Raw genomic sequence first — 26,764 nt, 5'->3', positions numbered from 1 at the left:
CCACAGTACATGCAGGACTCCGCCAGCCCACTTAGCGTTTAGCCCCAATACGCTATGCATTATTGAAAAGCATCCTGTCTCAGAAACCATGCTGAATGCTTTGCTTCACTGATGCCATTGTCTCAGAATATTTTGGAGGTTGGTAACAATTGTACTGCATCCTTATACTATGTGATTCAGCAGTGCTTACAGCAGCCTCAAAGGTGCCACAGTTTCTTGTTAGTAAACTAATTCCTTAACTGCTGTCGGACCCCACATTCGCATCTCACAGAGTGGTCTTCCAACATGCTCTGAAAGAACGTGGTTCAGTCTGAGCAGTGAGAAGGGCTCTGCCTTTGTAGTGCAAAGTGTTTAGATTGGGTTGGGTGAAATTCTGACCTGGGTCTGAGGTAATGCATTGGTCCCAGTTCAAATGGAGTTCATTAGGTGGTAATGGCTGTTTTAGATCCAGTATGGCTTTGGAGATTAAGCTGTCAGTCGTAGTTGTAGTAGTCCTAATGTCAGGGCCTTCCGTTGAACCCCAAAAATAAGACACCATACCGTGACTGTCAACTCCTGCCCTCACTGATTCCCTGGTGTCGCCGTCATTAACCCCTGTGGCTCTCGCATTCACCCTTGGCTGTTTTTCTCCATGAGTGCTGGCCCTTTAAAGTACCTGTACTGCTGCTCTAACTGTCTTCCATTCTCTTCCTTGTCTCTCTGAAGAACCTGTACCTCTTCCTGGCCCAGCCCAACTGCCTGGTTCATTTGGATCTTTCCGGAACCGACTGCCTTGTGGACTCGGTGAGTCAGTAAAATCGATATTCATTAATATACAAGCCCCTGCCTTTCCCTCCCCATCTCCCTGGTTCATAGCCAATGGGATTTATTGGCATGACAGTGGATGGAGAGGCGTCTGAATGTTTTGCGCACTTGGCATGGTGCTTTTGCTCTTTAGTGTTGAACTTAACTTGGAGGTCTCTATATATAATATCCAGCTGTATAAGTGAGAGTAAAATTTAAGTCCCTGTGGATGAAAGGTGTCAGCTTGCCAACTAAATACACATTATATTCAAAAGCAAATAAAATTTCAATAGATGTATGAGAGCGTGTGTTCTGTGATGGACTGGGATCCTGTCCAGGGTTGTCCTCTGCCTCATGTCCTGTGTTGCCTTGGATACGCTCCATCCCCCCACCCCCCACACACACATACACACACACAATCGTACACTGGATAAGTGGCTATGGAGAACAGATGGATTGATTATTTGTAATGTAATACTGTAAAAGCTAATTAAATATGTACAAGTAAAGCTTCAAACTAGAATTTTTGTAACCTTTTCTCTCTGTTTCTCAGCTGTTTGGTGCTCTGCTCAGGGGATGCTGTGCGGACCTGTCCTACCTGAACCTGTCCAGAAACTCCTTCTCCCACAAGTGAGTGCTCAGTCTGCTGACCCCAGGTCAGTCGAAAACCACTTTTACAGCAGAATGATCCATGGGAAATCCCTCCGGGTTAAGATCTAATTTCAGTTTCTATCGATCTGCTTCGACATCACATTGGTCGGAATAAATGATAATAATAAGGCGCTGGTAATAAATAAATATAATACCGTTGTAAATTGTATATATGAGAACAAAAATAGAACATAAAAATGAATTATAAGCCATAATAAGGATCAGAGCGCTTTCAGCATTCGCAGAGGCCGCTGTTTTCAAACACTGATAAAGTGGCAGTTGTGAAATTAGCCGGTGTCTCCCCGGCGGTGCCGAGGCGGTCGCTTGCCTGCTGTGTGCTTTTATCTTGTCCCGGTAGGACGCGGCCCTTTTATCGTTTGGGAGGGTAATGACATTTGGAAGGTGTTGGTTGATTTTTTTTTTTGCAAATATTTCTTTTGTGGCGTCGGATTTGGACAGGTTGACAGGGAACGCGTCGCTTTCTATTTCATCTCTCTCGCTCGCTCTCTCTCACCCTTAAATCTGGCCTGCGTGTGCGCTCGTTTGGCTCCGGCTTGGCGCGGCGCTGCCAGAAGCCCCCGATGTGTGCAGAATGTCACATGAAATGGGGTCAGAAATCTGTCTGCGCGGATAACAGCGAGGAGCGCCGCTAATTCCCCACCGTGGCGGCGCCGCCGGGCTCGCTCCGCGCGTCTCGAGCACTGCCGGCTCCTCCGCGAGACGCCGTCGCTCTAGACGCGAGTGGCGCCATTAACCGGTGTCACTGTAATGCCGAGAGGTCCATTTAATGGTGATTAGTTCCGCGTAATTAGAGTAAAATTTATCGGACTGTGTGTGTCAGATTCCGGCTGTGCCCTTGGGGGATTTTTAGATGCGGCACGGCAGTCCTTCACGCGTCTCGTTACTGACAGCCTTTCACACTTGTGGTTTCCATCTGAAGATCAACTGGCCCCCGATTCGCTTTGTACGGTATTTGTTCAGCGCTCGTCCGCAGCCCCGAGTAGCAGCAGATGGTTTTTATTCGCTGTCAGATGCCGACTGACTGCAGGGTTACAAACTCGCACGCATCTGGCGGGACTCTCACGCCTTCAGACGCTCACGCAAGAAATCTCACGGCAAATCTGTATTATTCTGTCATAGACCTAAAATTAGCCACATCAAAAGCGTTGGGACTTTTTGCAAGCCCACGGGCTATTTACAAGGTAATAAAACTGTAAATATGTGTGCAGAGTTGTCTCAAATTGAAAATCTCATCCCACCCAGCTGACCAAATTTGGCAACCCTGTGGCAGTGTTTCTCGATCAACTGGTTTTCTCGATTTAAAACTGAACAAACGGAGACATTATGGTGGAAGGGTTTGTGTTACAGTTCGTGGTGCTGTCTGCTTGCAGTGATTCGAGAGTGGGCACCCGTCAGCAGTGGTGGTTCTAGCTTGTATGGCATCCTGGGCGAACCCCCCAGTCAGCACCCCCACCCCCTCCCTCCCAACAAAAATTGTGTGTCCATCTTCCACTCCCTTCCCCCTCTGCCAGCATAAAAAGCACCATTCGATCCCGTCGTTTTTATTACGAAATCTAGAATGATATAAATAAAATATATGCAAAATAAGATTCATAAATCTAAAAAAAAATGACATTTAGAAGCAAATTGTAGTATATAAATAGACAATCGAATTATTGCACTGTTAGCAGTGTTATACTAGACAATTTCATTGCATGCATAAAATTTTTCTCCTAAAGAGATGAAATTGCTATATACCTTTATCATTTGTGCATTTCTCCCCTTTTCCTGTCCTCATTTTTCTAACATGGACACCTGATGGCTGAAGACCTTTTCTTATCCATTTGTGTTAATTTGGCACTCAAGCATCAATAATTCAATTACCATTCACCGAACACTGTCAACCAGTCAAGAGCCAAAGCTAAACAAATTCGCCTTGACTGGCTTTATATTATTCTTAGGGATTTCGCACAAACAGTATGTCTGCGAAATTATACATTTGCAGTATTGTGAATGAATAGTGGTTAATTTAGTAGCATTTTGTATTGTAACTGATTTTGCTAATTGCATTAGTACCGTACAAATTTAGAGGTGCACTGTTTATTAGATTCCCCAGCTAATATTTGGATATTTTTCTATATGTGTGTGGGTGGGTGTGTGTGTGTGGGTGTGGGTGGGTGTGTGTGTGTGGATGTGTGTCCCATTCTTCCCATTCTTCCCATTCCTGAATCCGCCAGTGCACCACAAATACAGTTTTATCCACATAAAACAAAATCTGAGCCAGTGTATGAATTTACAAGGTAAACTAGTAGTTTGCAATATGGGCTCGCCAGTAAGGAGGGGCAGCTCTGCACTGAAATATCAATTCTATCAATTAAATCGACTCTAACATTAAAATATCTTGTTTTTTTTTGGCCTTTTTATTTTCAATGTTTATATTATTACAGGGTGTATAACATTAACTACTGCCAGGCAGGCTGGTCCACCCATAAGGGGGGTGAAAGGGGAAGCCTTTCAGAGGCTTTTACAGTGGTGAAGTAGGGAAATGTAGTGATCGATCCTCCGGCACACACCATTGACACCCCCCCTCGCCCCAGGCTTGGTAAATGAGGATTGCGGTCCAGGGTCTGTGCCTGTGGAGAGCGGCGTGTTCTGTTTGTGTGGATTCCCTCCCATAGTCCAAAAACATGTGCTATAGTCAATTGATGTCTCCAAAGTGTCTGTAGTGTGCGGTTGCATCTGTGTCAGTGTGTGCCCTGCAAAGGACTGGCGTCTTTCCCAGCCCTGCTCCCTGCCTCGTACGCTATACTTCCCGAGAGAGCTCCCAGGCTCGCCACAACCGCGTGCTCGATAAGCGCTTACGAAAGATGGCTTTTCTACCGGATTTCGTAAGTCTCCCTGATCTGGATTTGCTTGTAGGATCCCTACCGCTGTTGTTCATGCTGCTTCTGTGTTGCTGGTGGCCTGTCGAGGGTCACTCATAATAAAGGTCCGCTTGGGCTCTCTTCTGTCCTCAGGAAAATTCGGGAGACCCTGCCCGTCTTCCGGCAGTTCTTCAGCTCTGCTTTCAGCCTGACGCATGTCAGCCTGGCGTCCGTGAAGCTGCCAGCGGATGCGCTGAGGTAGGTGTCTCAAGACCAGGAGGGAGATCAGACTCTCAGTGGAGCTTCGGTGGGGGGTGGATCAGTCGTGAGTGGATTACATGCTTCTTAAACACTTTAAACGTCTGTTCTGGGGTCAGTATACCAAGGTGCAGTTTCCTGCTTTTTAAAGGATGAGTCCCAGTATTTGCTGTAATGCTGAAATTTATACCTGGATTCCTGCGATTTTTAGACTTTCGCCTGTAAAATATATGCCTCCGTAAGCAGTGCGCACATTTACATAAGCAGACTTATAGCTGGGTCAGGGATTTGCGAGACCTCCTCTTTCCTCCCTCTCTCAACAAGAACTCTGTTCATCGGGCTGTCATTGAACCCCCACATCACCGATCTGCACCTGGACATCAGCGGCTGTGAGGTAGGAGCACTTTTCTGACCCTAGAGACTTTTCAAAGGTCTCTGTAGGCAATAGTGGATTTTTTTTTGCCATTTGGACATTGAGTGATAGGAAGGATGTATTAAATTTCAAATCATGGAATACAATTGCTCTCCCAGCTCCTTTCATACCTCTGCCTGGCTCTCTTTCTTCCCCATCTCTCTCTCTCTCAGCTTAGGTCACCAGGAGCGGCTGTGATAAGCGAGTTGTTTCCCAGGGTGACCTGCATAAGCGCACTTGACATATCAGACAATGGTGAGAGGAATTAAAAGCCCGCAAACCCTTATGTACCTCTGAGTATCTGGTCTGCATGTGACTGTCTATAACGATCGCCACCTAGTGTCTGAATTCCAAGGTTTATGTCAGTGATTCTCAACCCAGTCCTTGGGATGCCCCAGACAGTCCACATTTTTGCTCCCTCCCAGCTCCCAGCCAATCAAGAATACTGAAAACCTAGTCCAGGTGTATCGGGTTGAGAGTTGTGTGCGTAGACATGTGCTGGCGTGGTGAAACCGGGGCAGTGAGGCCCTTTCCTCTGCCATCAGTTGGGCCTATTGATGAGGTGTCAATGCATTTTGCCACCAGGGACATTTTCCATTAGAAAGTGCTCTTACGCTGCGTGTTTATGTCCTGCGATGTGTGTTTCTATCATCGCGTGTAAATATCCTGAAATGTTGTTTGTTGTGGTTGGTGACGCCGAGCTCTAATCCCACCTGGTGCCCCCCAGGACTGGATGGCGACCTCCTGTCTGTCCTTGCGGCCTTCTCCCGACACCCCTCCCTGAAGCACCTCTTGCTGGGCAAGAACTTTAATGTCAAGAGCAGGTATTGTCACCAGATGGACAACACAGGTGGAGTTAAGTAAGGCAGAGGCATGTGGGCGACCCCAGGGCCGAGGAAGCTTGGAGCGGGGGGGGAGGGGGGATGTAAATGATCATAATGGTCAGAGAGGGGTAGAGTACAAGGGGAGATGATGGTTTAAAGAAAGAGATATTAACCCCTCCCTTGTTATGTCTGCAGGGTGCTGGATGAGATCCTGCAGAAACTGGTTCAGCTCATACAGGAAGAGGAGTGTGTGAGTATTCATCATGCTGTGGGCCCCGTAGACGCGCTCGCATGCACTCCCATACATGACCGCCGGCCCTCACTGGCCCATGTACGAGTATGGAGCGCGTGGTCTGCTCGGTGAATCAGTCATACGCATTTGAAGGTGTGACAGGCCACTGCTCTTTGAACCCCTCCAATCCTCCACCACAGTGGCCCTTCGCCTCCCACTCCTGTCCTATTGTTCTCTAAACGCTAACAAAGAAAGACTGAAAAAGGTGACAACGGAGGGCAGAATGTGGAAAATACGGGATGACGGAGGGCAGGGAATGATGCCACACCCTCCTGTACAGTGTCCATCTCGCTGAGCTTCTTTGATATGAGCTGCCTATTCATGCCACATACTGTCCTTTTGGCCATGATGAGAGAGCTCATTCTGTCCTGGCAATGTGTCTGCCCTGCTACCCCTTTGTTATTTCGTTAGCAAGGCTGTCAAATGACTCATCTTTTTTTATTTTTGCTCTTTTCTTTCCACCCCAGGGGCTCCAGTCCCTCTCGCTGGTTGACTCCCGGCTTCGGTCACGCGGTGCTGTGCTTGTCAATGCCCTAGGCAGCAACACCTGCCTGCGCAAGGTGGACCTGAGTGGGAACAGCTTAGAGGACATCGGGGCCAAGATGTTGAGCAAAGCCCTGCAGATCAACACTACACTCAGGTAAAATGGAAGAGGATTGTGTGTCAGTCCACACTCAGTGTTCAGGTGGAGGAGGACTGTGGGCCAGTCACACTTTGGTTTGGGTGGAGTAGGATTGTGTGTCAGTCCTTCATGCTCGAGTGGAGGTGGTTTGTGAGGCAGTCCTTCGCACTTGTATTCAGGTGGAGGTGGATTGTAGGGCAGTCATTCACACCTGTTCGGATGGAGTAAGATTGTGGGACAGTCCTTCATGGGCATGTTTTTGTGGAGGAGGATTGTGGGTCAGTCCTTCACGCTCATGTTTGGGTGGAGGAGGATTGTGGGTCAGTCATTTGCTCATGTTTGGGTGGAGGAGGATTGTGGGTCAGTCATTTGCTCATGTTTGGGTGGAGGAGGATTGTGTGTCAGTCCTTCATGCTCATGTTTGGGTGGAGGAGGATTGTGGGTCAGTCATTTGCTCATGTTTGGGTGGAGGAGGATTGTGTGTCAGTCCTTCATGCTCGTGTTTGGCTGGAGGAGGATTGTGGAGTAGTTTTTCATGCTTGTGTTTGGGTGGAAGAGGATTGTGGAGCAGTTTTTCTTGCTTGTGTTTGGGTGGAGGAGGATTGTGGGTCAGTCCTTCATGCTCATGTTCGGGTGGAGGAGGATTGTGCGGCAGTCCTTCGCCCACTTGTTCAACTGTACGGGGACTGTGAGGCAGTCCTTCACTTTCATTTTCGGGTGGAGCGTGTGTGTGGGGCAGTTCTTCATGTGCATGAGATGGAGAGGAAATAATACCTGACACATACAGTATAATACCTGTACCGCATTTTATAAATAGTACAAAAACAGTAATATTTGTATAAAGCAGTGATACATTCACTGTGTTCTCCCTGCCCTGCTGCCTGTCTGTGTTATTTACCAACGCCTTCTCTCTCCCTCCTTTCCTCCTCCTCTCTCTCTTCTGCTCCTCTAGGAGTGTGACGTGGGACCGAAATGGGACCTCGGCGGCCGGATTTCAGGACGTGGCCCGAGCCCTGGAGCAGTGAGTGACCTGCGTGCGAACACATTCGTGCACAAGCACATACACACACTCACCACACATAAGTATATGCACAGTGCACACACACACACATACACAGCACACACACAACACACGAATATACTCGCATAAAAACATGAGTACAGTGCACAGCTAGCGCACACACATACACACACGCGCTAATCAGCCTCTAAAACCAGACATGCCAACATGTCAGGTGAGCGCTCACCCTCACAGACTGTCCTCAACACACCAATACACATGCTTATGTCTGAATCATCCACCAAACACAGTCTTGGAAGGAGCCAGAGGCTGTTCGCCTGGTCTGATCACTAATCGTTGCTGTGAAGGACTTACTTCTCCACCCCTCCTGGGCCATCCGTCTCTGTGCCGTGATGCGTGGGTCTTTAGGGGTGGGCTGAGTCCCTTGGCCCATCAGCTCTGATTGGTTAACTGTTTATGGGAATGCCAGTCGTCTCTCTTCCTCCCTTTCCTGTGACCTGTCTTCTCCTGGCTAACCATTAGCTTCCCATCTCTCTTTCCCGTGTCCTTCCAGCAATTTCACGCTCCAGTACATGCCCCTCCCACTCAGTGACGTCACGCAGGCGTATCGCAGCGCCCCCGAGAAGACCGAGCAGGCGCTGACCAAGGTGGGGGCATCGTAACTATTAAACACCGAAATGACATTTTAAAAGTGTTAATTATACTTTGTTGGACCGGTGTCTCAAAAAATGATACTCATGGGATTAAATTTACTGCAGCTGCGCGCGAATGTGACCAAAATGAAAAAAAAGTCACATTTCGGGAGTTAGAGGTGTAGCAGAGTGTCTCAGCTCTTCCCCGCCCCCCGGAGTGTCTCCCTCTCGCCGCCCGCCCCGGGCAGTGCGCTGACTGGGGCTCTCCCTGTCTGGCAGGTTCAGCGCGCCCTGCTGAGGAACAACCAGACACAGCGTTTCTCACAGAAGCAGGCACTCCGGCTGCACCAGGGCCTGGTCACCAGCACAGCTGAGCAGGTCCCCTGTCCATATAAAGACCCTCATGCTCCACCTGTCTAAGCCCCGCCCCCTCTCAAAGATCGAGTGATGGCTAACCCCTCCTCTTCTCTCCTCACCCTTCCCTCCCACAATCCTTCTCTACCCTTTCTCGAATTTCCCTCCCGCCCACCTTCATCCCCGTTCTTTCCTCTCCATCTGCCCTGCCACCCCCGCACCCCCCCCTCCCCCACCTCCCCCGCGCCCCAGGTGATGGAGCGCCTGTGCGTGCGTGTGCAGCAGCAGGTCTGCGTGCTGCGGGGGGTCACTGACAGCGAGGAGCTCCAAGCTGCCCGGCAGGTGCTAAAGGAGGCGCGCAACTCCCGCGCGGTGAGGTTCCCGCCCTCTGCGTACACACGCGTGTCATACATGCACGCACATCGCATTATGTTACTGTTATCGTTTCCGTTGAAGCATCTTGATCCGCAGTAGAGAGCGCATGTAGCTTATTATTGAGCTGTGCGTACAGTAAATCTACTCAGGTTAAATAGGTTAGCTAGTTAAGTTAGGGTAAGTACTTTCTTCAAGCATATAAGAGCCAGGCCCTTCCTAGGATTTGAAGAGAGAGAGAGTGTGTGTGTCTGTGTGTGTGTGTATGTGTTTGTGTACATACACACAATAGCTATACATAGTGTAGGCTGGCTCTGTAATAATGGGCTCCATCTGTCTCCGTCCTGCCCAGCTGTATCCCTCGCTGTGCGAGCTCGCCCATGTTCTCTCCGTGGATGGGCCGGTCCGGCAGAGGTTGGACTCGCTGGCCGGTGAGCTGGCAAAGGCCGCGGACAAGGAACTGCAGGTGTGAGCCCGCGGGCCGCTCCCGCCGTGGTCGTGTCCTTCCCTCTGTCCTTCCCGCGGCCAGCCTTGCCTCCGCGCCTGCTCCTTCGCGTGCCCCGCTGTCCCACGCCACCGCATACTGTTTACAGCTCGCCCTGTCGCCTCTATTTATGGCAGTGCGACACATGCAGCACAATCTGTGTTTTGTGCAGCTTATTATGGCTCTGTTTAAATAATACGTTGTCGTATCTCACATAACGGATGCTGGTGAATTTAAAGTGAATCTTTGTCATGCCCTGTGTTAAAGAAATATTCTCTCAGAACAGAAACTTGTAAATTGTATACTTTCATTTATACAACATGGCTTTTGGTGCCTTTAAAATCCACGTCATGCACACATACTCTAATCGCAGCACGACAGGCTGCAGGCCTGCTATGCATAACTGCCTGCCACTCTTTCTGATTGGCCGGCCTCTTGTGGACTCAGGTTATTGTGGACTCCATGGTGTCCCTTTGCCGGGAACTGTGTCCATTGTCGTCCGCGGCGGCTGAGCACCTGACCCCGCCGCTGTCCTCGGTGGCGGAGAGAGTGTCGGTGCCCCGTCCTGCCATCCGCACAGCGCTGATGGAGCGGGCGGCTCAGGACGTGCACCGGGCCCTGGAGTGAGTTCTGCCTTCCCTTCTCACGTTCACATTCACCTACGCAAACGTATTGCAGCACCTGTGCAAAACAGCCCCAGAATCGCTTTATTTGTGTGCAGGTTTTACAGAATGGCAGCAGAAATCTGAATGGGCATGTCAACTGACTTAAACTCATCCCAGAACAACACAGAGATACTATAACATTCTCATAAAATCACAGAATATAAACATAATCCATGCCAATATATGGATATGATCAGTCTGCAAGGATCAACCATTATTAGTCCTTGTGCAAGTGGAAAACTATTAGCAATTTCTGTAACATAAATGAATTAATTCTTTAATTCAAATATACGTGTGGTATATTCAATGCACACAAAGTCTTGGGATTCTTGCTTAATTCAGTAAAAATTGTGCATTTACTGCTTACAATATTCAATTGTTTACAAAATATACATCGCATTGGAACCAATCAGAAGTAAGTAAAACATTCATTTAGTGTAGTGAAAAATTGAAACCCAAATTGTAGCTCTAGAACAGTTGTTCTGAGTTAAAAGGCTTATTGACAAGCAATCTCACTGGGGGCTTTTTAATTAGTAACACCTTCGCAATGACATAAAACAACCAGACATTTCTGTTTAGTAATGCTTTGGGAGCCAATGACTACAACTGCAATTCATAACAAGAGCAGAACTGAATGAGTATAATGAGTTATACTTAAATAATGTCTGTGTGGAAGATATGTGCAGATATGTTGAATATTGCTTGGACTTGCGTTATGAAACCAATAAGTTTGCAACATTTTTACAAAATTAAGATTTTCTGTATACTGTATATATGTTTGAATTGAATAACTTAGTCTGTAACATTGTGGCATATACATCAGAAAATATTGCAGTGTTGATGCAAAGTGCAGTAATGTTAGCGCAGAATAAAAAGGTGAGTCAGGCTGGAGAGTTAAGAAATGCACTGCATTGTGAGTGTTGTTCATTCTGGGCTTTTTACCTCTTGCTGTTATCCGATGATGAAACTAAAATCACCAAAGAACTGAGTGAACGCCGAACACAGGCAAAATATTTCATAATGGCGTTGCTTTCTTTTTCAAAGGGGAATACAGAAGGTGCATTAATAAAGATGAGGAGGGGATGATTAGTGATTCCTATCTCTCGCTCTCCAGGGAGGTGAAGCTGTCCGTGGTGTCCTACCTCACCAACTCCATCGTGGATCAGATCCTGCAGGAGCTGTACGCCACTCACAAGACCCTGGTATGGTGACACTGCACCCTGTGTGTCTGTCCCGCCCTCTTCTTACCATCTGACCGCGTCCCCCCGCACTGTGCCGCCTCTGTGTTCATGTTTGACCTTCCGATCCCCAGACACACCAGGTGTCCCAGCTGAAACGCTGGGATGGGGACGGGGGGACAGGGAAACGCTCGTACCGCCACCGGGACTCCATGGACATCACCGACGAGGAGCTGGGCACCAGCATTGTGGGTTTCTGTGTTTGTGTGTGGCTGTTGATGTATATATCTGGGTCTGGGTCTGTCTGTGTGTGTCTGTCTGTGTGTGTCTGTCTGTGTGTGTGTGTGTGTGTGTGTGTGTGTGTGTGTGTACGCGCACATGTGTGTACCGTGCCTGACAGCTGAGCGGATTTGCTGTGCCTCTTTTGATCTCTTGTCTGGTTTGTCCAGGTCTTTTATACTTTTATCTTTTGAATCATTATCGATCGCACTGAGCTTGATGTCTCTGCCAAAAGCATCCAGGTGTTAAGGAACTTTTAAACTGGGTCTTTGGTCAATGGTTGGAGGCTGGACCTCCTGCGCAGTGTGATGTTCAGTGATTGAAGGCGGCACTTCACCAATAGAATTCACCAGTTAGGTGTAGGGGATGATTAGGAGGGCAGATTTGCGAGGACCACAGTGGACAATTTAGCCAGGAAATTGGGGTTTTCATGGAGTCTGTAAAGTATGGGGTACCAGCCGACTGAGGCACTGCAAATGCCTGAAGTCTCCCAAGCTTATGGGGTGAACTTTTCGTCCAAGGGCTGGCCACACAATTCAGTCCCTCTGGTTCTCCTCCTCTTTCTGTAGGACACCATCGCTATTAAGAAGCGCAGTTCCAGGACCCGACGGATTCGCCCTGTTTCCACAAGGCTGAGTGAGTCCTCCCCCCATCTAGAAGGGCTCCCGGGGCGGCTGGCGTTCACGGTGTATTAGACACGACGAGGCCTCGGGATGCGTGTGAGGGGTGTTTATCATGCCGCCCCCTGGAGGACGTTTGTGTGTACTGAGAGATAACGCCAGGCTGAAGAACCAGTCGATGAAGTAGCACTTTAATCAGTGTTAAAGATCAGGCAGGTTTTTCTCAGGGAACTGAACTGATGGAAGAATACAGGCCTCACTCTATTATTTAAGTATCCATCCTTAGTTAACTGTTAAGTAACCTTAAATTAGCAAGTATCTAACAATATGGTAGCAGTGTGTAAATTAGAGAAAAAGACAGCCTTACTGCTCTATAAAGCCTGATAAACTGGGCCCTAAATTCAGGAGAATTGAATATCTGTCCATTTAGAAATGATCAGTTATGATGACGGAGGTCCAGAGTCTATCCCAGAAATCACCTTGTTCCTGACAGACTCGGACACATGCCTCAGAAACCCCTCCCCAGCACCTTTGCTGGTCAGTACAGTACAGCCGCTGCATGCGCACTGAACGCGTCCCTTTGTAAGGGTCCCTCTTTCTCTGCATCCCTCTCTTTCTCAGGTCTGGGGGACGACTCCAGCTCCTCTCCCCCCTCCACAGCGCCCCCTCTCTCTGCCCCCATGTCTCACGCCACCTCCTGGGAGTGTCTGTCCGACCTGCCCACCCAAGGCGCCCCCCTGCATCATGTGACCAGGGTCAGGCCGAGGCCGCCCCGCAGACACCGCAGGGGACAGCCCCCACCGGACACTGTGAGCCCCCTCCCCCCAATGCTCTGATCTAGTTTACACAATAGCAAAGATCTATACATGATGCTTAGAACTGTAAGGATGTTCACCAACATCTATTTTAATAATGTGATGTGTCACCATAAATTTACTTGTGTATATTTCTGTAATAACTGTAGTTGTTCTGCAGCTTTCATACAGTTCCCTTGTGCAGAAGGACTGGGCAGGATTAGACCGTTAGATACTACAGTATGCTTGGCAAAGACGGCCAGTGTTTGCTAATACTCATACTAGTACATTAGTCTGTTAGGTGACACTCTACATGGATGGAGGGTGGGGTTCAATAAACAGGTACGGGAGTTACGAGCAGCAGCCATCCTCAGGATCCTGTGTCTGAATGAGTAAGGGAGCTCCAGGAAGAGAAGGGATCATAATTTATATAGAGGGGCCAGCCTTATCATTAGCCAATGATGTGTTCTGAATCGATGAGTGACAGGCGAAGGGGACACTCCAGGGGCCAATCAGCTTCCGGATGCAGCCGGTCCCCCCTGTGGCCTCAGCCCTGTGTATCGTTAAGGGAGTAATTCACATTCTGGCCACTAAAGCTTGTCGCCCAGGGAAATGCCGGAATACCTGCCTGGGTTCGTGGAGTTGGATCCCCGGTGGAGATGGGCGATTAGGACTCAACCCAGCTCTACTTAATCGCTCCACTGAGAAGCGGCAAACCTGCTTATGGTTCTTCTTGGCATGAATGATATCCGCCTGCGCACGGTAATTTATGCCTGCGAGCTCTGTCTGCTCGCTAATTTCTCATCAGGCAGAACGAATTAGGGTGAATGGAGACATCAGCCATGCGAGTTAGTCTGAAATTGTTCAGAGTCCAAACTGATTTAAGATTTAAAATGCAGATAAACCCCAAGAAAACAAACGAGTGCAAATGAGTAAGTGCCTGGCGTCAGCAGATATGGTGTTCAGTGCTTATCGTTGATGCATCATGTGACAGACGGCGGCTGGGTCTGGTTTGGTCATGTGATCGGGTCCTTTCTGTCTGTTGTGCTGTGGAAACTTGGACAGCAGCAGGGAAACTGGGATGTGACCCTCGTGGTTCTGGTTCACGTCATTTAGAGGCTGGCAGTGGAAGATCCTGTATTTTCTCCATATTATCCCACTCACCGTGATTTTAGTTTCTAGGTCATCATCACTGAGCTTTTCCCTCTGTGAGGAATTGTGTCCACTTAATATTTTGATTGCATTCAGCCAACAGTTTTAAGTTAATTATTCTCCTTTGTGCCTGCATACTCTGTATTCACAATACTATTCAGAATAACACTAGCGTGTTCCTTCATGCCAAATGCAATAAAAACCAGTCTTTTTTCAAACCAAATGAAATGTTTTTCAATGCACTCTGCAGCAAATATGTATTAATTGGACCGTACTGGGTCTAAATATAGTCGGCACTGCAGTGATTTAAAAGAAGGACTTGAGAGGTTGAGATTGTTTTTAAATAACAGAATCTTCCTTTAGAGGAATGGCTTGTATGTAAACATGCCTTTGTCATTGTTGGGGTGTCCGTGGTTATAATGGGGTCACTGTGGCGAAGTTTCATACAGATCTGGAGTCTTGTTCCCAGGGATTTATGTGTCTTGGTTTTTAGGGCAGATCGTCGGTGGAAGAACTGAATCAAGTGGCTCTTGTCTGTAGACTCTGATTGACACTTTTAATATGCTTTGTTTAATTTCTGTTCTAATTCATTTCATTTCTGTGTGTTATTTAAGATTATCGTAGGCGATTTATCGTGCATTTTATTTTGCTCTGGCTGTCACTCGATCTGAAGTTTCTTAAAATATCCTTTAATTCCACCACCAGCTTTTCAGAGTTGTCTTATTCTAGCGCCGCCGTTAACGGCTTAGCTCTTTGGGTGAAGCCTTGATCTGTTTTTATTTTCGTTCCTGGTATTAAGGTCGAACAGCTTCGGAGGAGTATGCCTGTTTTAGGCTCTATACCCATTTCAGCTCCTTTTAAACGCCCTGTCATTCTGTTTCACGCTTTTTTTTAACGGCGCTTTTGGCATTAAATTGTCATGTTGCGAACGTGATTGACAATATTCACTCTTCACTGGGCTCTGTGGGGTTTTTTGCCTGCCTTTCTGGGCTGTCTCCAGGAAGACATGTGCATCACTGCAGTCTGAAAGCGGAGCTTTGCTAATGTGCTAACAGGAATAACGTCGTTATTGACAGTGCTGTGATCACGTCCACCAGCCCTGATAGTGGAGGAGAATGTGGACCTGTCCAAAGTCACTCCACTTATTTTACCCGCACTGAAGGGTATGATAGCTAACTGATATGTGATCACGCCAGTCCCGTCTGATTTTATCCATAAAATGCTGTCAAGGTTGTTGCGTTCATGAATGCAGGCATTCAAGTACAGATTACCAAACAAATCGATTCCTTCTCTAACATCTATAAAAGAGTGAGGCTTTGTTGCTTCTCTTCTCTGTGATTGTATAATAGTATGTTACCTTGTTCTTGCAAGTGCTTGCTGCAGAGGATGATGGGAAAAATCCTCACTGAAGTGTGGCACATTCACAGGCACATATGCTGCCGTCAAAGCTGGCTGCTCTCTGCGAGGCCTTGTTGAACAGCGTTTGCCGTGTTAAATGATAATAAGAATGCACCTCGGTCGGCATCCTGGAAGGCAATACAACTCTTTATAATTGTGGAGAATGCTGCATTACACCAGATCACACGTTAACGTTTTTTAAAAATTGATAGTTTTGTGGCTGGAATAAAGTGACAGGAGCCAGTGGTAGGGTCATCTGGTAGGGGGCGCTGGAGAGGGTGACAGAGGTAGAGGGAAGTTTCAGGAGTAGTTGCATGGATTTCATGGGGTGCTGTCAGTGGTCTTTGGAAACATAGCTCTTCAGCTTGGCTCTCTGGCTCCACCTCCCTCAGCTGTAACCCGACGCCCTTGCCTCAGCTGCTGAAGCTGATTGGGCGGCGTCCGTCCACAGGGATCCTTGAAGCTCTCATGAGGCAGAGGCAGGCCCTCCCAGAGGTGGCATCAGGCTGACGTGGGGGCCAGCGGCAGACGGGCCCGTACTGAATCTGCGTGGGTGTCTGTTCCCTTTGCAGGAAACCACATCGAGGTCGCCAGTTTTCTCTACCGCGGCTCTTTAATTGTCTGAGTGCCTGAACAGGAGATACTGGAAATGGACCATGTCATCCTGACTTATCATGTTTTATAGCATGAGCAGAGTGGTCAGCCTCTGCTTTGTTTTGGGCGGCAGCCATCATACATTCCTCTTTTTAACAGACCTACTCAGAGCCTCCATTATGCTGGTCATCTGCTCTGAGTCTGTGTGTCTTTTAAACACTTAATACAAGCATAGTGCCCTACAAAGACGAAACACAGTAAATACCTGACGCTGACGTTTTTGACTGTCCCCCGGTATATGTGGCACGGTAGGCACTGTAGATCCAAGCATAGTTAGGGTTAGGGTCAGCTTTATCTTGTGACAAAATATCTAACAGATGAAATCTTGAAATCTCAATTTTTTATGACATGCAGCTGTGGTTTTTGCATTTCAATGGCATTAATAGGCATTTCTGCAGAGAATATGTAGTTATTCTTAATTTATAGAAAAGCGTGACTCTTACCTCAAGTTACCCTTGTGTAGCGCAGCATGGTGGTGCGTGATTAACGGTAATTTCCCACACTGCTGTAGGTATGTTTGCGAAAGTGAGCAGTCTCTTCTTTCGTGACTCACTCCTTTGAAAGGACAGTGTTATGCCTCTTTCCTTCAGCCTTTCTTTCCTTCAGCTCTTTTTATTCCCTCCGCTGCTCTCATCCTATCCCTTTCTTTCTTTCCATCTCTCCTGCCGTTGTGAGCCTTTCCTTTTGAACTTGCTGCACCCTCAGCTGTTCACTCCGTTGCCCAGTCTGCCTTCATCCTCCTATTACTTGTTAATGTTTTTGCGGCAGAATGACGGTTTTACCTCCGAATTACAACAAATGGCCATTTTACTATAGAGATACAATAGACCCCAAAAATGCTTGTTCCTGACATCTAAATTTCATTGTCGCTGTTTTCATGAATTATATAACTCTCCCTGCTTCCTTCTCCCCTATTATACTAAAGACCCAGGCTTTCTTTCTCTTGTCCTCTCTCTCTAATCACAGCATTGTACGGAAAATGGGGCAGTGACTCCTCTTGATGATGGACTTCCTGATTTTTACACCAAGAGGGTGCTGCCTGACAGGTATGTCTCTCTCTTCCAGCTCAAATTGCACACAGAAATGCATGCACAGAGTGACGGGCGTATACGGACCTACGTAAGATCTCCCCTCTCTCTTTCCCAGTCAGCTTTCGTCTGTTCATCAAGCCCAGTCCCTCAGAAGAAAGAAGAGGCGCAATGTGCTGTCCATCTTTGGTTTCCGTAGGAACCGCAACTCAAACCTGTCCAACATCGGGGCGGAGACTGCTGAAATGGGAGGGCCCACTGGGGATGATGGCTCACCTATGGTGCCAGCGCCCATCAAGTACTTCAATCCACCACTACTGTGTTAGCAATGAGCCTTTTGCAGAGTATTAACTCAGTGATACCGCATTAGCAATGAGCCTTTTACAGAGCATTAACTCAGCGCTACCGCATTAGCAATGAGCCTTTTGCAGAGTATTAACTCAGTGATACTGCATTAGCAATGAGCCTTTTACAGAGCATTAACTCAGTGATACTGCATTAGCAATGAGCCTTTTGCAGAGTATTAACTCAATGATACTGCATTAGCAATGAGCCTTTTGCAGAGTATTAACTCAGTGATACTGCATTAGCAATGAGCCTTTTACAGAGCATTAACTCAGTGATACTGCATTAGCAATGAGCCTTTTGCAGAGTATTAACTCAGTGATACTGCATTAGCAATGCGCCTTTTGCAGAGTATTAACTCAGTGCTACTGCATTAGCAATGAGCCTTTTACAGAGCATTAACTCAGTGATACTGTATCAGCAATGAGCCTTTTGCAGAGTATTAACTCAGTGATACTGCATTAGCAATGAGCCTTTTGCAGAGCATTAACTCAGCGCTACCGCATTAGCAATGAGCCTTTTGCTGAGCATTAACTCAGTAATACCGCATTAGCAATGAGCCTTTTGCAGAGCATTAACTCAGTGATACCGCATTAGCAATGAGCCTTTTGCAGAGCATTAACTCAGCGCTACCGCATTAGCAATGAGCCTTTTGCAGAGTATTAACTCAGTGCTACCGCATTAGCAATGAGCCTTTTGCAGAGCATTAACTCAGTAATACCGCATTAGCGATGAGCCTTTTGCAGAGCATTAACTCAGTGATACTGTATTAGCAATGAGCCTTTTGCAGAGTATTAACTCAGTGATACTGCATTAGCAATGAGCCTTTTGCAGAGCATTAACTCAGTAATACCGCATTAGCAACGAGCCTTTTACAGAGCATTAACTCAGTGATACTGTATTAGCAATGAGCCTTTTGCAGAGTATTAACTCAGTGATACTGCATTAGCAATGAGCCTTTTGCAGAGCATTAACTCAGTAATACCACATTAGCAACGAGCCTTTTACAGAGCATTAACTCAGTGATACTGTATTAGCAATGAGCCTTTTGCAGATTATTAACTCAGTGATACTGCATTAGCAATGCGCCTTTTGCAGAGCATTAACTCAGCGCTACCGCATTAGCAATGAGCCTTTTGCAGAGCATTAACTCAGTGCTACCGCATTAGCAATGAGCCTTTTGCAGAGCATTAACTCAGCGCTACCGCATTAGCAATGAATCTGTCACTATTCTCGTCTGCTGGGACATGACGTAGTCTAGATTACATGGTTACGCTGTGCTTCTAGTGAGATAATGCTCAGTTAGCCGCTCCGTGTCTCTCCTGGTAATGAGATAATGTGCCTAATTGCACTTTTGTCTACAAGGCTGTGAAAATGGGCAATTTTAGAGTTAAGCTTGGAGCTCGATGTTTTACAGCTGAACTTTGGTTATTCTTCAGGGAACCACTGTGGTGTGGAGACCTGTTAATTGGTCAAGGTCAATTCAGGCTAATCTAGCCGTTTGACCATGGTAGAGCTTGCAAGAGGAACGAATGAAATAGATTTTAAATGCACTATACAGAGTTTATATTATCAAGGAATGAGCGAGTTCAGGGCTAGTGATTGAGTTTCGCCCATGCAGCTGTCAGAAAGCTATAGGGACGCAGGTGGGTGGGGGGCACTTTCTGTTACATCCTTCAGTTAAAGTCCTTATCTTGAAATGCATTAAATAAATGCCTCGATAATTGGCTAACAAGTAATCCTGGTTAAGTGTAAGTGGCATTTGGTAAAAGCAAATACTAAACCAAAAGTAAAAGCAAAGGATTTCTATCTTTGGTCAGCTGGCTGGAGTGAGATTATCAGTTCAAGACAAATCTGCACACACATGCACACGCATTTACATTTATATAACAGTTCTGTCATCTTGTAAATAGTTTGTAAGGTTTGCGAACTACCCCAACGCTTTTGATGTAGCTAATTTTAGATTTATAACGGAGTAATATAGATTTGCCGTAAAATATCCTGCGTGAGTGTGAGAGTCTGAAGGCGTGAGAGTCACACCGGATGCCTGACAGTTGGCGGCCCTGTAAACCACTACAGTGCTAACTTGACTGGCAGGTCGGTGTTCATGTGTGAAACCGTTTATGCTGCATACGAGTCCAGCTACTAATGCTTCTGCAGTGTCTGTATAATGCGATTTGGCCAGAGGTCACTCTCCATGGTTCTGAGCTGCATTGCATGTGCCGTGTGAGCGATGTGGAGGAACTATCCATGGTTCTGAAGGTCTTATTCCCTATAGGTGACTTGGCAGATGATGTATCTTATAAAGCATATTAGCATTAATAATTAAACTCTCAAGCCTACCCTGGGGTCAGATTGACCCAAAAGGCTCTGACTTCTCATAGTAACATAACTCATAACATTACACTCTCCTACAATAATTAAGTTGTATAAATTGGTCAGTGAGGGCCAAAGTCTATGGTTATGATGTCAGCATTTTGAAGATGTCATGGTATGAGTATCCTTTCAAAGCATGTTTTTATATTTCTCTCTTGCCTCAGGACTGCCATGGAGAACGTATATACCTTTTTTAATCCCCCAGTGGATGCTGGGAAGTCTGCAAAGGTGGCGGATGGGAAAATAGAAGACCAGAGTAGATGGAATCCCACGGGGCAATCAGGGCCTCAGCCCCTGCAGAGCATACCATTTCTGGGGGTGGCTGGAAGTGAACCCTCCCAGTTCCCATCAAGAAAGGTACAGTCTGATGGTGGTGCGGGCCACACCTGAGGTGTTTCTCAGTACCAAGAATGCAAAGATCGTACTGGTGGTCCTCTCAAGGTCTTGCTAACTTGCCTCCCAAGAACGGGCTTGGGGTGTAATGACAGATTGGTCTTGTTTGGTGAGGATGCAACTGATGCATGCTTGACATATGGCAAGAATGACATTTGGAATGGACAGTGGAAGATGATGTAAAACAGGGACATGAGAACACAAGTACAGTCAAGTACGCATATTGAGAACCACCCCTAGTGTCATCGCCCAGTATAATGGCCTGTTCGCTTATTTGAATCGCCTGCCATTGATTTGCCTGGGTTATAAAGGGTTTCTGTAGGGTGTATATATTGATTAAACAGTTGTGGTTTGTAAAGTCACTCTGACAGTCACCCGTCCCCAAAGCCTGCTAGATCAAAGCCGCCCATTAGCGTGACTGAGGAGATTAACAGAAGTGGCCGCTACTGACCGTGACAGTCTGCACGCCATATGCATTTCATTAGCCCTTAGACTTTGTTTCTCCTTCATCAGAAATCAGAAGGTAGGCAGGAGAAGGAGCGATCGCCCGAGGGGAGCGTGACAGAGCAGAGGGCTCACCGGGGCGCGGAGGAGAGGATTCGAGACAGGCAGACCGGGCACGGAAGCCAGGCTGAGCAACAGGTCCCCCGCTCGCACTGCCAGGACGAGAGGCAGGAGATCCAGGTGGACGGACAGACTGTGCCGGGTGGCCCAGGGGAGCCCCTGGTGGACCCGTGTGCGGACAGACAGTCACGATTACCACAGCAAGAAGGCACGCTGGAGGAGCCGCTCATGGAGGAACGTCACAGTCCTGCCCAGTGTGGGACAAAACCAGAACCCCCTCCCCAGAGAACCAAACCGTGCCTAAGTACCATGACACAGCGCCACTTACAGGATAGCTCCGGTACTGCTTATTACATCTAATCCATTTTTGCTAGATTTGCTGCTTGATTTACTCTGCTCACCAAGTTATAACTTATAATATAACTCGTGTCTTTTGCAAAAGGGCATGAATGCTGCTTCTCTCCTGATTTTTACATTTTTTTTCCTTCTCAACTATATTGTGCTGATAGTAATATTTATACGCCGACATTTAAGGCTAATTATAATGGCAGCTTCACTGTGTCATTTTTGCTCTTGGTTTAAATGTAATTAAGGTTTGGCATGACAGTTTATGAGGCACGATTTATACTTAAGGTTGCAAAGAGGCATGATAATTATTGTCGTTAAGTATGAGATCACCTTTATTTACTTCATCTCTTATCCACGAAGACCTACCTGCGGAGGAGGACGCGCTCGGTTATAAAGAGAGGGAAGCCAATAAACAGGAGAAGAAAGGGAAGAATGAAGAGGGTGAAAGAGGAAAAGAAACCAAGAGACAATCTTCCCCCGTCGCTGAAAAGGTTTGTAGGAGTGTGTGCGAGTCTCACCCAGTGGCCTCTGCCTGTGTGTGTGAGTTATGTTTCCTGTCTCTCTGCAGCCCACAGACCAGCCCCTCAGAAGGAATTCAAGCGACACACCTCCTACTGTGATGCCTCCGAAGGAAACAGCCAGTGAGAAGAAGGTTCGGCCCCCCGTGCCTCCCGCCTCCTCCAAGCCCACGCTCGGATTGGCTGATACGGCTGCCAGTCTAGGTAACCAGCTCTCAGGGCCACAGGAGCTGAAGACTTAACAGTGTGATCTCCCAAGAGTCCAATCAAAATGTTTCGTGAGCTTCTTGCATGTCAGAATTTGTGATGGTGATTATGGCTTTTAACACGGACAGGCGAGGATGCGATGAAAGCTTCAGCTCCAATGAAGCCGCAGAGAAACAGGAAAGCCTTCTCCTGTGAAACAGGTACCTCCTGACCTGTCCCCAGGACCAGGCTCCTGCTTTCCTCTCTCAATTCACACTCTGCCCTTTCATCCGCCCTGTTACCGGCTACTGCCTGTCATAGCGGGCTTCTCCTTCTCACCCTCATTAGTCTGCGTAGCGCTTCTGCTCAACTCCCTGGGCTTCAGTGTTAAACAGGATTTGCACGGCCTGAGCGAGTGTGAATCCGTCATCGCCAGGCCTCTGTGCTCGGGCGATGCTCCCGCCTCACCATTTCCTGCAACGTGTGTGGTGCTGTGTTGTCTGTCGCACTTACCCGCAGGCATGGAGAGGGACGGCCCGGGTATCATGGAAAGGCCCTCAGACCGCAAGCCACCTGTGAAGAAGCCCAGGCTGCCCCAGAGCAGAAATAGGTCACTGGACAGCCCTGGTATGGTCTGCCAATGCCATAGCCGGGAATCTGCCCACATGGGTGCCGTATGGGTGCTGTGCTGTCGCCAGGTTGCTGGGAATCTCGCACTGGGACTCCTAACAACTGCTGTTTAAACATACATATATATATTTTTTAATGGCTGTGAGAGTATTGTGGGGTTGTGGCCAGCGAATAGACCCACGTGACACAGGACTTGGCCAATTAACAGAGAATCTATTTTTAGTCCTTTCCTCTTCAAGGGTAGCTGGGCAACCAATATGGACCAGACTGATGTAACAACATAAAATATAAGGCTTCCCATTACAGCAGGGATTTAAAAAGCTAACAGACTGAGGAGCGTGAGACAGACTGAAGGCATTTCAAAAGGCTGCTTCCATCTACGGCTTTCTGACTGATGTCAGGACTAACTAGGAAAAAAACACCCCAAAAAACACTGGGAATGAAGGCTAGTGACCTGATTTTAAAACCAATCAGCGCCCCCTCCCACAAGGTGTCACAGCAATTCATAGTTATCCTCTCTTGGTGCTTAATGAAAGCCTTTTAATGAGACATCCAGTATCAGTCATAATCCATTACAAACCCTCTCATTCCCGTCAGTAAAGTCACTTGCTGGCTCCTTGTCCTTCCTGTTGCTCTATAGTGACATCTGCTGTCAGCTGGTGGTGTGGGGAAGCGGGCAGCTCTCACGTCAGGGCTGACGTAGGTTACATGCTTCTGTGGGAGATCAATGAAATATAAGCTGATTGGTTATTCATGACGCAGGCATGCGTGATGGGTGCAGTCATTCATACCTTGGTATCTCACAGTACTCGCATGAATTATGCATTTTAGTTCAGGTCCCGTAACTTCTCACAGCTGCTCTGATTGGTGCAGTTCAGCCGCAACCAAGAATCTGTCATAGCCAGTCTGATTGGTGCAGCCACAACAGAGAACCTGTCGTAGCCGCTCTGACTGAGTCAATATATGTCATAGCCAGTGTGAGTTGTGCAGCCACAGCACAGAACCTCTCACAGCAACTTTGATTGGGTCAATCAGCCATAAACAAGGATCTGTCATAGCCTCTGTGATTGGTGCAGTCACAACCTAGAACCTCTCCGGCAATTCTGATTGGGTCAATCAGCCGCAACCTAGAATGCCTCATAGCAACTCTGGTTGGTGCAAACACAACCAGATCCTCTCACAGCCATTCTGATTGGTTTGTTTATTTATTTATTGGTTCGGTAAAACAGTATTGCTTTGTTCTGGACTTCACTGTTTCCATACCCCCCCATCTCGGTTCATGCTACATCTCTTGCTAATGGAAACACAGCTAGTAACAGCTGATAGTCTCACGCCTGACGCCGCATATGTTGACGAGTCACGCATGCAAGTTGTAACCCAGTTCCAGCACAGCACATGTGCAGGATATCCTGTTGTTGTTGTCGCAGCAGCAGACGACGCAGACAGAGTGTGTTGAGTTTGTTACTGGGAGAAGCTTAAAATTTCACGTTGATATACAGGCCCTCTCTCCACTGACCTCCTTTCTAGGCAACGGGAATTCAGAATCTGGCAGCAGCGAGGTGTCATGACGACAGCGGAGGCCGGCGACAGTTCCCATGACAACTGTTTGATATTATGTTGCACCGGAGGAGGGAGATAAAAGGAGAGATGGGAAAGAAATGGTGAAAGAGAGATGGAGAGGCTCAGTGCTCCCTGTGAACTCAAGCCAATGCTCCGCAGCAGGAAGAGTGAATACTAGTAATTACCTGTTTACTGTTAGCTTTATTCATCATGAAAGTATGCATTAATGTGTAACTGTACGCGCACACACTTTGACACCTACATCAGCCCGAACGCACGTACCCGCCATGTGCTGGGCTTTTATGGGTCTTCTATCACAGCCCCCCCCACACCTTTTCATTTCTGTCATAGTGGGGACTTTCCATACGTTCTGTACGTTTCAGTTTTAGTCCCATTACTGATTCCCAGCCGCACTGCAGCAGCATTAAAAACTAACGAAAGCCAGTGACGAGCAATCTAGTCATTTTAGTGTCTTGGAATCCCGGACGAAGCTCCTTATTTGTCCTTCAGGAATCCCTCTGTCTATGAATGTGTCTGTTTTCAGGAGGTTATCTTTGCGGAGACTTCTTTTTGTTTACTTACAAACTCCTTCACGCAGACACACACACACATACAATGCAATCTTGACCTTTGAGACCCGACCTTTGGGTTTTTAATGGAAAAGTGGTTACTGATTTTATGCTGGTCAGCTGGGTGAGTCTCCTCCATCGGGCTATAGGGGGGCCACAGTGCTTCAGGCTTTCAACTCTTTACTCGCGTCGCTTCTGCACCTTCGCACCTTCCTGCTGTCCAAGGACAACCTTTGACACTGTACAGGTCCTTCAGTTACTATGCTGTAAATATTTAATAAGAATTTACCAAGTCTGCACTTAAAAATATTTTAACAATCATTCTGAGGTTCATTTTAAGATTATTAGTATTATTCTTGTTATTGGGTTTGCTTTGATGCAGTATTAATTGGTTCCAGTGTTCATATAATTTCACTTAGTTTAAACTGAGAATTTCATTGTTTAACAAAACTGGTTTTGAATTCTTTGATCTTTCTTGCATTGAAATCTAATATATTTTGTAAAAGCCAGTATATGAATATGAATTTGAAAGAATAAAGGGAGACTGTGCTGAAGGTGAATGATTCTCTGTGAGATTTGCATGAACAGGTGGAGAGTCCGATTGACAGAGGTGGCAGGCCAATCGCGGACCACCTTTGCCGTGCCGTTCCTCAAGCCCAGCCTCTGGTGTGTAGTCAGTCCTAAGCATCTGCGCTAATTAGGTTTACAACCCAGTGTTAAGCAGTTTAAACAGCAGAATCTGAACTACTTACTTCCGCTGACTGGGTTATGAGGCAAATGGAACAAGACGTTGCTGAGGACATATTTTGGCTCGTGAATTTTTCAGCGTTTTAAGGGGGTGGGGTGGGGTAGAAGATGGAATTTCTGAACAGCAGGGGGCAGCAGATGTCTGATGAAAAAGGCGTGATCCAGTGACTGGGGCAGCAGGCGCCAGTGAGAGTGAAGCATCTCTGATCACTGTGAGCATCCAGCTGTTCTGAGATCAACACTGCCGCCTCACAAACTACTGTACCAAGCGGGTTCTCTGTCTTTAGTCAACTCGGCCTCCTTTAAAGATCGTATCTGAGCTGTTAAAAACCCTGTGTGGCAGTGCTGGCTAATCAGAGCTCTCCTTATGTCAGTCCTCAGAAAGCCGATCGTCCAGTCAGCACCAGTTCACAAGCTGTGACAGAACATTCTTTTGGTGATGGAGCATGAACACGTCTGTGCGCTCGGGGGAGGCCTCTGCAGAGGCGTTAACGGTCACATGTCCATCAGCGGCTTCGGACCCCGGTCACTGCACCCACGCTGGAGCTAACGCATGGCACTGGTGTCGCGGAATACAGTGGCTGCCTTTAAAGCCCAGCCTGAGTGAAGTGTCAACAGTGGAATGCTACTGTGGAAAGGGCCACAAGCTAATCAGCACTTCAGCCTAATTAGGGCTCGTTATACTCGTCAGGACTTTGCACGACATTTTAAGTTTTTCGGGTTTCGTTAAAATTCTCATGTAGAACATGAGCGAATGTAGTTCGCCTCTATGTCTACAGTTCCAGAATCTTCTGAACTCATTAAGGGAAACGGGTTGTAGGAAGGCTTCCCGTGTGTGGTGTGGGAGTAGTTAATTTTCCGCAGGTTCATTAGCATACCCCCCCCCCCCCCCCCACTGGACGATGTCAATCCAACAGAGCTTGCCACAGAAAGCAGTAAAAGAATTATTTACTGCACACTGTGTCCCTACAGCCTCCTTGACGGTGCACATTAGGCGTGAACGTCAAGAGCCGCCATTAGGGATTCCCAGGTCAGCGTTAGTCAGTCTTCAGTTTATTTTCTGCCTTGCAAAATCAAAGACGTACAACCTGCATGTGATCGTTTAACCACGTCTGTCAAAAATGAAAGCGTCCGTGAGGTGACACCTCTTCCCGTACAGTGACCCCACAGACCCCCACTGTCTGATTTCAG

General features: G+C 47.3%; 1 protein-coding gene across 3 annotated transcripts in view; it reads left to right on the top strand.

The window, feature by feature from the left end:
- carmil3 (capping protein regulator and myosin 1 linker 3) overlaps window positions 1–25,386 on the top strand; it is a 47,083-nt gene extending 21,697 nt beyond the window's left edge. The window contains exons 14-40 of one of the 3 annotated variants that reach the window (XM_049011515.1): window positions 706–783; window positions 1,337–1,413; window positions 4,452–4,556; window positions 4,881–4,950; window positions 5,142–5,223; window positions 5,696–5,792; window positions 5,988–6,042; window positions 6,552–6,724; window positions 7,659–7,727; window positions 8,281–8,374; window positions 8,639–8,737; window positions 8,966–9,085; window positions 9,438–9,551; window positions 10,017–10,192; window positions 11,349–11,436; window positions 11,547–11,660; window positions 12,261–12,327; window positions 12,933–13,120; window positions 17,276–17,355; window positions 17,456–17,635; window positions 20,223–20,415; window positions 20,965–21,355; window positions 21,724–21,854; window positions 21,932–22,085; window positions 22,217–22,288; window positions 22,587–22,694; window positions 24,225–25,386. In XM_049011515.1, the coding sequence (XP_048867472.1) occupies window positions 706–783; window positions 1,337–1,413; window positions 4,452–4,556; window positions 4,881–4,950; window positions 5,142–5,223; window positions 5,696–5,792; window positions 5,988–6,042; window positions 6,552–6,724; window positions 7,659–7,727; window positions 8,281–8,374; window positions 8,639–8,737; window positions 8,966–9,085; window positions 9,438–9,551; window positions 10,017–10,192; window positions 11,349–11,436; window positions 11,547–11,660; window positions 12,261–12,327; window positions 12,933–13,120; window positions 17,276–17,355; window positions 17,456–17,635; window positions 20,223–20,415; window positions 20,965–21,355; window positions 21,724–21,854; window positions 21,932–22,085; window positions 22,217–22,288; window positions 22,587–22,694; window positions 24,225–24,265 (3,216 nt within the window). In that variant the 3' untranslated portion in view covers window positions 24,266–25,386. The remainder of the gene's footprint in view (window positions 1–705; window positions 784–1,336; window positions 1,414–4,451; window positions 4,557–4,880; window positions 4,951–5,141; window positions 5,224–5,695; window positions 5,793–5,987; window positions 6,043–6,551; window positions 6,725–7,658; window positions 7,728–8,280; window positions 8,375–8,638; window positions 8,738–8,965; window positions 9,086–9,437; window positions 9,552–10,016; window positions 10,193–11,348; window positions 11,437–11,546; window positions 11,661–12,260; window positions 12,328–12,932; window positions 13,121–17,275; window positions 17,356–17,455; window positions 17,636–20,222; window positions 20,416–20,964; window positions 21,356–21,723; window positions 21,855–21,931; window positions 22,086–22,216; window positions 22,289–22,586; window positions 22,695–24,224) is intronic. The other 2 variants (XM_049011516.1, XM_049011517.1) reach the window with 2 other exon arrangements.
- Window positions 25,387–26,764: the final 1,378 nt, after the last annotated feature.

Source organism: Brienomyrus brachyistius, chromosome 4 (assembly GCF_023856365.1).
Source record: "Brienomyrus brachyistius isolate T26 chromosome 4, BBRACH_0.4, whole genome shotgun sequence".
NCBI classification, from domain to species: domain Eukaryota; kingdom Metazoa; phylum Chordata; class Actinopteri; order Osteoglossiformes; family Mormyridae; genus Brienomyrus; species Brienomyrus brachyistius.
The sequence above is the reverse complement of the archived record's forward strand: the minus strand, read 5'-3'. Positions and strand labels throughout refer to the sequence as shown.